General features: G+C 30.1%; 1 protein-coding gene across 2 annotated transcripts; it reads right to left on the bottom strand.

Moving 5' to 3' along the window:
* Positions 1-6,340: 6,340 nt before the first annotated feature.
* EMB2813 (DNA primase, large subunit family) lies at positions 6,341-13,882 on the bottom strand. 2 transcript variants are annotated; one of them, XM_083068808.1, is made up of 19 exons: positions 13,619-13,882; positions 13,255-13,316; positions 13,068-13,171; positions 12,641-12,722; positions 12,500-12,559; positions 12,307-12,364; positions 11,873-11,892; positions 10,769-10,852; positions 10,610-10,674; positions 10,444-10,492; positions 10,323-10,370; positions 10,136-10,225; positions 9,931-9,990; positions 9,121-9,180; positions 8,732-8,806; positions 8,459-8,544; positions 7,542-7,635; positions 7,351-7,458; positions 6,341-6,594 (listed from the first exon to the last, which is right to left on the bottom strand). In XM_083068808.1, exons 1-19 carry the CDS (start codon positions 13,767-13,769, stop codon positions 6,577-6,579), a joined length of 1,374 nt encoding a protein of 457 aa, XP_082924934.1. In that variant the 5' UTR covers positions 13,770-13,882; the 3' UTR covers positions 6,341-6,576. The 2 variants fall into 2 exon arrangements, with proteins under 2 accessions (XP_082924934.1, XP_082924935.1); XM_083068809.1 differs by lacking the exon at positions 13,619-13,882 and adding an exon at positions 13,412-13,540.
* Positions 13,883-15,433: the final 1,551 nt, after the last annotated feature.

The raw sequence follows: 15,433 nt of genomic DNA, 5'->3' as shown, positions 1-15,433 counted from the left end.
AAACTATTTTAGTTGTTGACGGACCACAAAAGTAGGCGAGGCTCAGATCAGATTAAATTAATTAAATCAAGTACACTAGAGTTCAGACTTTAAACCTGAGACTACCTTGGTTTGAGAATATATAAATATATATTGGGGTAATCATATTAGGAATTCTTTGAGGTTAAAGTGTTAAACAAATTTGTTCAATCCCAGGGGTGGAAATTAAGTTAATTAACACACCATAAAAAAAATTAATGAACCAAGGAATGTCTCATTGACTCTTACGTCTATATCAGCTAGCAAAGTGACAAATAACATATATATATATGAGTGAGCTGGTTCGAAAGAATTAGAGCTTTGTTAATTAGACTATCACATGTTACGTCAGATACAATTTGTCTCCTTTCTACTGCAGCCATAACCACAAAGTGGTTCCATTTTCTCGAAACAGATTGAAAGCGATGACTTTCATAAATTTAAAAAATGTATCGAAAGAACAGCAGAAATTTATCATGAAGTTAATTGATCGAATACAACTAAAACTCCTTAGTTTTAGGGTTTCGGGTTTCTCATATAAATTTATAAAAATATTCTTGATTTTAGGCGATTTATTTCTTTAAATTGAAAACATATGTTTTGATATTTTGTAATTTGATAAGTTAATTCATCAAGTCATAACCATTATGCAGATTTAACCTTCAAACTAATGTTTAAAGAAATTAAAGAAAACCGCAATTGTTCATGAGATAGAATAAGAGAAGAAGGTGGCGACATTCATTTATGTGATGGGATGGAGGGTTTAATAGAGAACACATGTGTATGTCATAAGTCATAAGTCATAAGCATGCAGGAAATGAATGTCACTCTCAAGTTCCCCGTAATTGGGAGGAAACAAAGGGTTCAAGCCCCAACACATAAAGAAATTGGCGTGCAACAAGGAAAAGTGGCACAATAATGCTATATGTAAATCCAAAGCCCCCATTATGGTCCTGCCTCTACCACCTCAACTACAATGCCTCTATATAAATACAGCACAGCTAGCAGGGAACACTATTTAACTCTAGATTGAAATTTGGAATATATATTCAACCTTATCTAACTAAGTCCATTCTAACACTTGATTAAACAAAAACTCAGTATAATGACACTTAGGCAACCTTTTTTATGATTTTTTTTTTATGTAAAGTTAGAGAGGTGTCATCTCAATTGATTGACTCCACATAATTAATTTAAATAGAATTCTGTTGGATTGTACTCTTTATTTCTAAATCGTGTAATCTAATACTCATATAATTTTAACGACTTAACGGGTTGGATTGGATTAACCTATTAGGTTAATTTTGTTTATGACCTTTATTTATTAATATTGATTCAATGTGTTTATTTGTAATTTATTTATTTATTAATATTTATTTATGATTGTATTGTGTATTTATTTTATTATTGTTGATGAAATTATTTGTAATTGTATTATATCAACTTATTTCAATATTGTCAATGGACTTATTTAGTACATGTCTCATTTAACACTTTTTATAATTTTTTTTCTTTTTTAGTTGAATTTTATCAAAAATTTGAAGAAAAAAAAACTAAGATAAATAAAATAAAAATGATTGTGTATTTTAATAGATTGACATGTCAATGAAAATCAAACCAAAATGAATCGGATTAGATTGAGATTTTCAGCTCAATTAAAAAAAAAGTTGAATTTAACTCAACTCATTTTTTAATGGATTGGATTTTAATATTCTGTAAAAAAAAAAAAATCAAATAGGCACGGTATAAATAAACTAATAATTAAAATAATGTTATCATTCATTAGTTTTTCCTTTTATAATTGATTAAGTTATCCGCGTAGTTATATGATACGTGATCGAGCATGACTTAAATGAATTTTCTAATAAGTATTGTTCTAAGTTAAAAAAATGAGGAAATAAGATATACGAAAAAAGTAAAACAGAATCTTATTAAGTTTTACGATAATTATCTTAAAATTTATAATAATCGTTATTTGTTATAAATTGATAATGTAAAAAAAATTACATTCACAGTCATAACTATCAGACTCTAAAATATCAAAGTTTCATTATTTCAGTCTTTCCAATTGCTTCATAAGTTGTCACGTTTTTTCTAACGAAAAAATAGATAGACTTGTTAGAATTAAAAATAGAGTTGATCACTTATACATTGTCAGTGTAAAGTTTTTTTACACTGACAATCAATTATATATTGATTTTTAATAGTATCATATCAGTTGCTTATTTAATGAAATAATAATAAAATAAAATAATTTAAAAGATATGATTGGTTGTCAGTGTAAAAAATTTTACACTGACAAATGATTAACTCTTAAAAATAAAATTTAATGGTGTAGTGTCCAACTTCTTTAATGGAATAAGCTTTAATGAAAGTTTTTGCTTGATTTATTTTCTGAAGGAAAAAAAAATTAGCTTTAACCTGAGTTTGATATAGACTAGACTATTAAACTCTCATTGAGCGATCTAACATATTTTTATATCTAAACTTGATCACATGAATAAAGTTGGAATCTCATAAACTAATTTTAAAATTAAAAAAAAAAAAAAAACTATAGCAGAGGCATTTGATGATTCCATGCTTCCCTTGTTAATGGGTGCTCCATAGTCCATAGGGAATTTTCATGAATCTTCTTCACTCTCAGTTTTTTCCATCCATTTCTGAGGTAGTGAGACACTTGACAACGACAACATCTATGACATACCCCTCATCAATGGATGGAGATTAATTACTTTTTGCTTAATATTTCCTTAATTATGATAAATTTCCCCGCCAATTTATGCATGCATGGCTTCTAATTGCCAACCACGAAAGTAGTATATAAGAGTTCCCTCTATATCCTCCATTCACCAAATTGAATTTGAATCACATGCATTACATGACTGTTTCACTGAGAAATACTAATGATCATGTTGCAATCAACAAAATTATTTGCATATAATTTGAGTTTTTTTTATGTAGTCTTTAAATGTTTTTATACATAATTAGAGTTGTTAACCTCACTTGACATGTCACCACAGATTATATGGGTTGATCAAATTTAGTAAGCCAAAATTTAGTTAATCTTTCTCATGATTGATGATAGGTTAAATGAGTTGATTCATCGTAATAAACGTTAAAATGGAACTAAAATTCATAATTTTATATACTATAATTAATTCATTATACAACTCAAGCTAGAAAGTATTACTCTAAACTAGATCTAATTTTAACAAAGTTGGAATTAGAATTACAGGTCTAACTTTATACACCAACCGACCTTAAGCATTTTTACATAATTTTGTTATGAAACTAATCTTTACTTAATGATGTAGTCCTAGCAACAAATATTTCCATTAATATTTTAATCTTTGCATTGCAGCTTGTAGTTAAAGATTGGCAACACGGAATTCAGATATCAACTAAATATACACATTCGGTGATTATTCACGATCTCGTGTAAACATATTTTATATTATAATACGAAAACTCTAAATATTTTATTTCCAAAATTAATTAAGATATATAAAATACAAATGCGGTTGCATTTAATTTTTTTTTTAAAAGAATGTTGTCTGACTCAAATATATTAATTCTTTGTGAGTCGTTACTGAATTGAATCAAGTTAAACAGACTTATTTGAAAGGAACAAAGCTCACCCAACACTTTTATTTATTTATTATTATTGTTGAAAGGAGATCGAATAGAATTTTTTTTATAGGAAGAAGAATATAAATTCTCATCACTTAAATCAATAAATATTAGGTAAGAAATACTTAAAGTTTACGCTAAAATATTCAAATATCATCATTCAATATTCACATGTTGTATCAAATTTGAGTTAGACTAATATGAATAGAGATCAAATTATTGATAAATTAAACTGAGGAATAAAAATTAATTTAAAAACGAAACCCTTCAATAACTAAATTGATTATGGTTGTATCAATAACTATTTTCTAAAAATATATACTATTGGGCAAAACTCGTTTAAACTTGTACTTATGATTGATATTGTTTTAATCAGATTATTGTATCTTTTATGAACTAAAATGAAATTTACCCAAAACACAAACATTTAGGCTAACATGTTAAATATGGTAGTCAAAGTATTCATCACTACTTGAAATCTTGGCACCCGTTAAACTATATTATGCTTATTTGACTTTAGCAAAATATAAGTATTTTTGAGTTCTCAATTACGAGGTTGCAAAAAATTACCCCCTTTTTTCCATAAGTAAAAAAAAATGGTTGGGGCTAACGTTATCTTGAATTTAAGTTATATTTCAAAGGTTTTGCGACGGGCCCAATAAAGGAGGGGAGACCAGGGTTGATTCGCTGAATTAAAAAGGGTCGATGGAAAAAAATTAATGAGACAATTTGTAACATAAATTGGCTGGCTTTTATAGTAATTTTTAAAATCATACTTAAGATTATTTGTAATTAATTGACTATAAAAATTGCTAAACTGACAATGTATGAAAATTGAAGTCATTTAGAAATTATTTTAATTGTATTACACCAAGGATGTAAGTTTTTACATCATCCAATTATAAATTATCATATATGATAAATTTAATAATTTATGACTATTTAAAATGGTGACTTTTTTGTTAGTTGACTATGCAAATATTTCACCGAAGAATTAATAAAAATTAAACTTCTAATAATTTATCTTAATAACCTTTCTTATCAACAAGCACTGTCATTTTAACATATTTCCCTTTTGCTAGTTGAAGATACAAAAGTAATTCTTTTATTATTAAAAAAAAACACTTTTGTATCAAGAATATAAAAATCATTTAACTCGATTACTATATAAAAATAAATTAATAGAGTATATTTAATATCACCAACTAACAACGGTTATTAAAACCAATTTTTTTATCCAAATAACATACATAAAAATCAACTAGAGTTACGTGTAACATTTTCAATAAAACAAACTTTACGAAAACATAAAAACCTCTCCTTATTAGGAGCTTGCCAACTTGGGTTAAGCATTTATCGTGTCTACTAACATAGGCATCATAACATACCGTTGTCCAACTATTACTGATAGTAGTACGAGTAAGGAAAATGTATTTGCCAAATGAATCACGAAAGGAAGGAACCATTTCACGGCCAGATTCTGGGCTAAATAAATAAATAAATATACTGAATTTTATAATTACCTAATAGGGATGGCAACGGGACCCTGTGTGAGCGAGTAATAGTAAACTCACCCCCATCCCGCTGAATAAAAATTGACATCATACTTACCTCATATCCACACGAATATCTATTAAGCGAGTATCTATGAATTCTTAAATACCTACGGATATCCATGAATATTTATAAATTTTTTAAGAAATTTAAAAAATTATATTATAAATAATTTTAAGTTTATATTTAATGTCATTGAAATATTAAAAATAAAAATTCATTATTAATTTTGAACTTGTATTTAACGTTAATTTTGTTGAAATAATAATAAAAATGCATGATAATCAATAACTTAAAATACATCAATCTAACAAGTATGTTAGAATCTCATCACAAATACATAAATTTTATTAGTCCAATCAAAGTTAAAAAATTAATCAAATTACATTCAACATAATTTTATAACATGTTTAACACATGTTAATAACTTAATCAACCTCACTTTTGTAAGAAAATAAGATGAGAGAGTGTAATTTTAAAGTTATGTAGTACAAGAATAATTAGAATATTTAAGAAATATTATTAAACGAATACCTGCGAGTATAAATATCATCATACCCACCCCCACCTCGCTTATAAACGGGTAAAAAATTATTCATCCCCATTATTCGCAAATACCCAATTAACCTATTCATTTATTATTCATAGCAGATTTTACCCGCAAATATCCGTGAGTACGGATATTTTTGTCATTCATAGTACCTAACATCCGGAAGATTGAATAATTGTGGCAACATATAACCCATATCAAAAGCCAACTGCACATCTTTCTTTGAAAGGTTCCCACACCTCAGTTTACAATCAATATTCTATGTAAATTATCACCCTCATAAATGTCATTTTTATACTGTACAGTTGTCTCACATAATGTGCAACAACGCTTTGCATTTTATACATACCAGAATTAACTTACCAACCCACGCCTGTATGGTTTAAAAGAAATAGTTAACCACTAACACAAAGGGAAATGCCTTTTAACTTGACATCAAGAAAATGTATGTATTCTCCTATGGTAATAGGTTTAGGATGCATAATAGATAGTTGCGTTCAAGTATGATTCAATTACATGAAATTTAAAATGTGTACAATGATAGATTTTAGGAATCTGAAATAACATCAGTAAAGGTGCAGCAAGAAATAGTGGAATACATACTTCAGTATTTTATTCAAAGAACTCGATATCGTTATTTTACCAATATATTTTAATGAATGTCAACATATTTCGGTTTACAAAAATAATTAGCATAGTTTTGAACACAACCAGAAGGAATTAGCAAAAGATACAGAAAAGAATGTTAGAAAAAGAAAACAGAAGGCTCAAAAGTCAACCTGAGATGGGCCCCAGAACCAGTCTTCTGCAATAACCAAAATTCTCTAGGCTGAAGAATCCTTCTGCATTAAAAAATAATAATAATGATGAATAAATATCACATTAGGTGAGTAGGCATAGAGCAGATTACAAGGTATTCTGGTCAGCAAAGTCACACAGGAGTATTATTTACAGTGTATAATGCTGTATGTACTGTGGGAATTATATACATCCTGCAAAACGCTTGAAACTGACTAACCAAGGGATATTGCAGAACTCTTGGGGATAATAACAAGCGCATGCGAGATTGACCACCTCCCTTCTAAACCGTGGGTGGCAATTGTTATATTTTGACATTAAACATATCATGTTTTAGGTTTAGCATGTTGAAAGGCAAGAACAAAAAAAGTTGTTTTCAACCAGAACACGCGTCTATTTGCATTGCTATATACATATTGCTAACATTTATTTCCGTGTATATAATCTTGCCATCATTCATGTAACATCAGGATTAGGTGGGACTTTGCGACTTGTGATCTATCCAGGATATGCCCCGAAAAAAATAGTCGCTTATTATTTTAGTTTAATTCAAGTCGCCTTTCACTGTCCATGATTAATTAATGTATTCTTTTCCATATACATTAATATTAACTTAATATTAAGCAAATTTATAATGCAGGCGACAAGTAGGCATATAGCAGATTACACTTGTGGCCTATATTATGAAAATAAAATAATAAAGACAACGCATCATATCCCTAACCTAGCTAGTTTGTAATTGTGATTACAGCTGCAACTCAAGTATTGATTTGAATCACAATTTGTAAATTGTAGCCTACCTTAGACTGTAATATCTTTTTACTGTCACTGAAGTATTGATTTGGATGGTTAATCCCTGCATCACACGGCATGCCATGAAGAGCTTCAAATGTTAAGGTGCAAGCCAACTGCACAAACGTTATCCATATAATCAGATATCAAATCCAAAGGTTGAAATTGATTATTTTTCAGCAAGTTGTGCAATACCTACCTGATAATGTCTATTTCTCACTTTGTCTATCACATCTTCCATTGATCGACTGTTTACCCCCATTCTACTGAGAGCAGCTCTTAGATTCTCTTCACTATTAAAGTCAAACGGCGCCAATTAAATCTCAAGTCAAGTCCATAATAATAAATAAAAGAAAAATGATGTCAACGAAGGAGTCTGGAAAACAGAATGAGCATTTCCAATGATAATTAAAAAAATTAATAAATAATAACACTTTAAATTGTATTACTCCCTGTGGTACAATCTACCCACACTCCTCTCCAGTCCAGCACCCTTTCTCTCTTTCTCACTCCTGTTTTTTGGCTGCTGCAGATGCAGGAGCTGGAGAGGAAATATCCACTCACGCAAATAGAGACTATTTGTAATAACAATTTATTGCTTAGGGGTTTGATAACAATTTATAGATTAATAAATATAATACTATAGTTGCTGCCCCAGAGACAAAACTCTCCAACAGAGCACTCTGTCCACAAACTACAAACTATAACACACTTGCCTAAGTACTTGCCTTAATATCAGTTATACTCTTAATACATACTGTTAGTAGTTATTTTCTATGAATAACCGCCATCAGGCAGTGTCCTACTATCAATATGCTCCTAATACAGAAGTTTTTACTAGTTATTTTCTATTTATAACTGCCATCCAGCAGTTACTCCAGCCATTTTCTACTGCTATTGTACATCTTCCAAATGTGTAGCTTGGCTGGTTTGTGGACCAAGAATCTGCCTGGTTCCCATCACAATTTCAATACAAACTATAGTCTTCACAAAGGCAGAGTTATAATTCTATTAAGACATTTATCAAGTAAAAATTACTGGACAAAAGCATCCATTTCAGATATCCAATTCTGAACGCTAAACTATACATTTGATAGCACACGTATTAAGAGTGACCTGAAATGTCGATAGGGGCAACCATGATGATCTCCAGCTCCGGGAGTAGATGAAATAATCTTTAGACAAGAATAGGGAGTATAATCCTGTAACATCAATCAAAAAATTTCTTATTGAAACTCGTCATATGCATGCATTATAATGACAAAGTTAGAAACACTGAAACTGTTTCAAAGCCTAGTTTCAAACTGGAAAATGGCAATAACACAAGTTATCAGCAACGGAAATATATTTGAAATGTCCCATAAATCAGTGGAAGAGTTTAAAACTTACAGTTCTCTTCCCTTCCTTTCCATAATTATGGCGTATGCTGTACGCATATTGTTTCTCAAACTTCTCCAAACCAACCTACAATAAGACCCTTACATTTGATTAATTATTAATGCAAAGAAAGCAGCCTAAAGAATACCTTCTCAAAGACTGTATACCAAGATGTCTAGAGAGATGGAATAAATTGAATAGACACAGGTATACAGATTCAGAACGATTTAAAAGTATTATGAAATAATGTGCAAAAAATATCAAACTTGAAAACTGCTGTGATTCAAACTCACCATTCATGTAACTGAAAACATGTAATTGCACATATTTAACTTTAAAATCTGAAGGAATTGCCAGAATTTACTTTCCATAATTGATAATGTACAAGAATTGTACGTTACCTTTTTAGAGAACTCCGCCCTCCAAAACGCAAGTGCATCATCCAAATTCAAGCCAACACCCTACTTACATTGTGGAGAAAAGAACAAAAGATAAGATAACAAAGAAGACCGGGGGGTAATTATAAGTAAACGGAATTAGAAGACTTCTCATTGATATTCTCCATCAGAATGAAAGTGAATCAAAATGTATTATTTTGACAATGCTACAAATAAGCACCGATATTCGAACCCAGCATAATCATATGACCATAATAAACCCGAGAATTGTGCCATTTTTACCCAAATGAACCGAGTCAAAGTGTGGAAGACTAACGCAAGGCCAATCCAAGCTTAAAGTATTGGCCTCCAAAAAAAAATTATATAGTATTGGAATTCTAGTAGTTGTTCGTGATAAATAGAGTTCTAATATTATTGAGGAAAATATTATTTATATCTTCTAAAGGCCTTAAATTTGTCTATTACTTTTATTAATTTTATAAAAGCCTCACATCAAAAGTTATTTAGGCTTAAGAATGTTAGACCGGCTTTGGACCGACATAAATTCGGACTCGGGGTATCATAAATTTATAGGTATAAAAAAAGCATAAATTTTAATTTTTCAACATAAGGTTATTTCCACTTATATCTCGTTAATTAACTTAAAACTAAAGAAAGTAACTTCAAGTCTTCAACTGTCAGGATAATTCGAGGCAATAATTTTCCCATCCCCAACGCATGTGAAATGTAAAGCCTCATTTAACACCTCAAAATTATTAACCATCTAGACTCTAAAGTATTTTTAATTATGCCCAGAAGGCAGCCAAAAGCAACCTTGAGAAAGAGGCCTAGTTGCATCCTCCCTCCATGCTTTAAATGATGATCCTCTCTCAGCTGCATAAAAAGTGGTAAACCAGGAGATGTGAGACAAAACTGACAAATAATATAAGGACTCTGAAAAAGATAAAAGATAAGAAAGGAATTACAGATGAATCAAGGGGGAAGAAAAAAATGGGCATTATTTATTCCAATCTCAAACCTTATCAAATAGGTGACGCATGCACAAAGGAAATGAGCTCTTGGCAACTTGATCAATGTCCTTTAATGACATATCACCATATTCTCTTGACTGCAGAAATTTTAAATCAAAGTCACCATTGTCAATCCAACATCACATAAATGCCTAATACTAGAAATAAATAAATGAATATACTGCTTTGAATTACCTGAGAATAATCAGGACCCAGATAACTTGAGCATAGGGCTTCCACAATCTACATAGAATGCTAATCAACTTTTATAACAAAGAAAGGATCTATTGATATACAAAGAGCACACCACACTTACAGGAGTCAACCTATGTTTTTCTTGTTCTCTAATTGAAGATGTCCATTTTCTGCAACAATTAGATGAAACTCTAAGAATCTTAAATCCCAAAATTGCATTTAAAGAAATAAAATTGAGAGTTTATATGAGAAAATTTATTGAGATGACTTCAAATGACCAATGAAACCTGTTAGTAAGGATGAGTGTCTTTGACAGCTGACTGCGGAATAGTGTGGCTACAAGTGAAACAATCTAGAAAAGAGGCAAAATTGAAACACAATATTTACTGTAACAAATAATTTGAGTTCAAAGCAAGAATAAATAGAATGTAATTACACTTGTCAACCTGATTCATTGCAACATATGCATATCCTTGATTTATAAACACTTTCCGTCCAGCAACAAGCTCTGGAACTTCTTCAAATGGTACCTATATGGGAATGAAAGAAAAGATATACAGATGTTGTAAGTTGTAACCCAAAACCTGAGGGAGAATGTTAGATAACAATGACATATGATGTAACATGGAAAGTAAGAAGCATAAGAATGTCTAAAATTGCCACCCCATTCATTATTGAGAGCTTTCCCCCACAAGATTATTCGATCTTATCTATTGGATACAATAATTTGTTATGTTTTAGGAAAAGGTGACAAGAGAGATAAAAAATGCATTGAAAGAAGATATCCTCCAATACTCCACTCACATATAAACAACCTTTTGAAAATTACAAAAATGATACAAGTATTAACATATCACTACTTCCTTATACTTCCCATTAAACTGGTGCCCAGAAATCATTCATGCCTTGTGAGTGTATGACTGAGTTAACATTTTTTTTATCGGCAAATGTTAGTAATTAGTGAGTTATGTTAGCTAGGGAGATTTGAACCCACTCTCCTTATCACTATCCCTATGTTTGTCTTGTAATAGAACAAATAGTTTCAGCTGGCATAACTAACTTTAGGAGTTAATTATCAGTCAGTTGCTTGTATAATACTACACCCTGTAACAGAAACTATGGCAATTCAATAAACCACATTCTTTCAAATCCTTTACTTTCTTTCTCTGTTTTTCCTCTGAATCCAGTATGGTTTCCAGAGCCCTAGATCTCTGATGGTCTCTAAAAAGTTTTCCACCACCTTCACCACACACACATACGAGCTCTTGAGAATCACAAAGAGACCCAAGGATAATTAATTACTATTTCCCAACAGTTTTTCTGATAGATTCAAACCTTTTTTAATTAATAAGTACTATCTTTTTTCTTTTTGTGAACAAGGAGGAATCAGTTGAGTTCAATATTTTTACTGAATAAGAGAACCAATTTTCTACAGAGAAGGATAAGAAATATTTAAAAACGTCAGAGTTAATATTTACAATAGAACTGCGGTTATGTTAATAATCCTGTCACCATGTGCATGGAAGAAATAAGTAAAAAATAAAACATACCTTGTAGAAGATAGCATCAGCTGCAAAAAAAAAGTAAAAGAAGAAAAGCAAAATATAGGCTCATTAGATTTGAAAAAGTAATCAAAATCGGGGAAATAAAACACCAAGAAAATTGAGGCACAAGTTTCAAAAGATTTTTTTTCTTTTTCATGTAGAATAGCAGTGCAAATATTCCACTTGAAAAACCCAAGATCTCTATTTTTTAATAAATTAACCCATGCAACTGATAGCTTAGTAGTGGATTTAGATACTAAACAAATACTAAAAAAAGCAGAAGGAAAGATGTGATTTAGCTCTTAGGTAGCAACAACTAGTTACATTCCTATTCATTTTCATTCAAAAAGATAATCTAGCAAGGTGCATGCAAATCATTTCCGCTGATCGATACCAATATGGTAATTGGTCATTGAAAAAAGAAAGCAATGTGCTCCTACCAGTGGGTGAAGGCTGACCCATAGAACGTGCAACTTGTCCCAATTTCTCTTTTATGCTCTGGAAAACAGAATTGTCATTTCTTTAGGTACTAAGGTATCAGAACTAAATTAGTTTTGCAAAAATCACCTTCTAAGAAACATTTAGATACAATAGTCAAAAGCAAATCAATTATAACAAATGACATGTGACTACCTCAAATTCCACATTGCTAACAGCCCTGTAAGGAAGGTCAAATTCATCCATGACTGCCCTCTGTGCACTCATAAGAAAAGTTTGTGATGAGTAAGAACCTAAATTGAAATACAAAAACAATATAGTATGGGCAGATTTTACCTGAGCTTCAGCATTCAGAAGACGAAAACGGTATCGAAAGAGTGCAGATTCCATAGAAAGAAACCATTTCCTCAGGTCCTCCCTGGGAAAACAGGCATTATGAATTTTAGTATATATGGAATAATTTAGAAACATAATTAGGTTTTCTTATGACTTTACTAATCCGAATTTTTTCCTTGCTTTGGTCCAGGCCAAGCATCATTCAGGATTAATGCATAAGTACAAAATCTGATCAATGCATGTAATTGGTGTCACTGGTCTTAAACTCTCAATATCATCATTACCAAATTATTCAATTTTAGTAATCTTCCATTTATTTTGATCAGGCTTTATTTGTCAAACAACTGAGGACTCTTTTCAAAGGCAAGGAACAACAGTAAAATAGTAAGGCATAAGAGAGAGAGAGAGAGAGAGGGAGAGCTCTTACGTTCTGCAATACACCAAACGCAGAACAAAATGAGATATAATATCCTTGTTTAGAACCTCAGATGCGTGTTGGTGTCTCATATTCACTTTCCACAGATCCTTTACCTGTACAAAAAAGGTTCACATAGAAACAACCCATCAAGCAGTGAAAAACTAACAAATCAACATCATCAGATCCAGCATTTTACCAAATTTTCCATTTCGTCAGGTTTCTTTCCCCGTGACAAACCATCAGAAATCCCCTTGAGAACTGCAACAAAAAATTAATATCCATAAAAAACGAACTACAAAACTTGAAAAATGCGAAGAAACGCATGCAAACACACACAATTTCGCGACTAATACATTATAAAAACGCAAATCACTAGCAGATTTCAGGCTTCACTTGAATAATACACTCGTTTCTTGAATCCAACATATATACAGGGAGCAGCGGACAAGCATAGAAGATTATCCAAAACCCTAAGCACGAAGACAGAGGGAATATGAAGCAGATCTCTTGAATTGGAAGAAGCAGAAGACAATGAAAGCATAAAGACGAAGAAATTGGACCTCGGAGGCGGTCGATGGCGAAGGACTCGAAATCCTCAAGCCTGACTTCGAGCGCCGGGGCGGAGCGATAGAGGGGAATGGTGGGAACCGAAACGGCGTCGTTGGAGGAGGACAAGAAGTTACTGCGATTCTGAGAACGAAAAATTTCCATAGTTTTCTTTCTTCTCTCAGCGACAGTCACAAGCGGCGAGGGTGTCGAGTGAGCGTTGGAATTGCTTCACGGTTCCGAATCCGCCCCAAATAATTTGATCCTAGACCAAAATTGGCGGGAAACGTTTTTTCTAGGCTAATTTGCTAGTTTTTAAATTAAAATATATATACATAAATTATATTGAAATTTGTTAAAGAATACCTTTTTTTACTTTTAACTCTTAATTACTGAATATTTTAGGTATTTTACATTCGAACAGCTTTCTTTTTAGGTGTTTTTTTTTTTGACAGAAGTGATTTTATAGATTTTTATAATTTCTTAACTAATTTAATTTTTTATTTATAATTAAATTTTAATATTTTAAAATAAATTATCAATATCTAAAAATAATCTTATATTGTAATATAAAATATTTATCTTAAATTCAAAATATAATTTATAAAATTGAAAATATTTATTTATACAAATTTAAATATAATATTTATTGGTATATATTTGTTATAGGTAATAGTTACATATAATAAATATTTAGACTAAAATACTAGTAATATAAGTAAAAGAATATAAATAAATTAATCATTAATCAAATTTTCTCCAACATATTCTCACTCTCACAAAAATCTTAACCATTAATCAAATTTTCTCTTTTTCTCAATAATATGTTGCAATTATTACTTGAGGGTTCAAGGTTTACCGGATGGTGCTAGATGAGAGATGCTATTGCTTCTTAAAGAAGTGGTCGACACTTCCTCCGAAAGCATAAAAAATTAACGTCTGTTAACTTATACACTTTGAAATAATTATTTATATTTAACTTGTTAACTGATACACTCGTCCAAAGATGTTTCGAAGTCTTAGTTTTAGAGATGTATCATTTTTCATAAATATTTAGCCAAAGAGAATTTGAATCTCAAAGATTATTTAAATTATAAGTTGAATGAAGTATATTAGAAGTTGAAACTGTGCTTGGGGAAACTGTGAACCTTATATTATTTTAATAATTGATTTATTGTTATAATTAATTATAATTAGAATATTAAAAGTTGATTTTGAGATATTTTTTGCATTTAGATATAATAATAAAAAAATCAGCTTAATTTTATCTATTGTAGGAGAAAAAAATTGGTTGAAAAATAATAATAAATTTTAAATATTAAAAAAAAAACTTATTTTTTAGGAAAAAAAATTGTTTACAAATTTAAACTGATATTATAATCATCTAATTTTATTTTGTTTTTTTACAAACAATTTTTTTCTTTAAAAGACAAATAAAATGATGAGTAAAAATCCTTCTCACACATGCTCTAAATGAATAATTTATCTAATTATTTGATTATGAGACAATTGATTATAATTTTTTACTGATAAGAGAGTTGAGCTTCTGGTATGCATTTCGTAAAACAAATGTTTTTCACTGTAGGGCAATACCTTTATTTATCTACATCACAATTTATAAAAATAATGCAAAAAATAAAAAATAATAAAAATCACAACATATATAAAAACTTATACTTACATGTATATTTTTTTGTCCTATAACAAATATTTTTAAACTTAGTAAATTATAGACTAATCTCATTCATAATACTGCGACTACTACTAATCTGGTGAGTTTTCACACAATAAAAATTAAATAAGAGTTTTTTATTAAATAGATCATTCAT

The sequence above is a fragment of the Cajanus cajan genome, chromosome 2 (genome assembly GCF_000230855.2).
Source record: "Cajanus cajan strain Asha chromosome 2, NIPB_CcT2T_4, whole genome shotgun sequence".
NCBI lineage: Eukaryota > Viridiplantae > Streptophyta > Magnoliopsida > Fabales > Fabaceae > Cajanus > Cajanus cajan.
This window is presented reverse-complemented; position numbering and strand designations above follow the sequence as displayed.

What these genes read in the sequence shown, in the direction of transcription:
- EMB2813 (XM_083068808.1), bottom strand. Translation starts at nt 13,769, where the DNA reads ATGGAAATTTTTCGTTCTCAGAATCGCAGTAACTTCTTGTCCTCCTCC. An exon ending in TGGGTCCTGATTATTCTCAG is followed by an intron (nt 10,226 to 10,322) that starts GTAATTCAAAGC and finishes AAATTTCTGCAG; the next exon opens with TCAAGAGAATATGGTGATAT. An exon ending in GGGCGGAGTTCTCTAAAAAG is followed by an intron (nt 8,807 to 9,120) that starts GTAACGTACAAT and finishes GTCTTATTGTAG; the next exon opens with GTTGGTTTGGAGAAGTTTGA.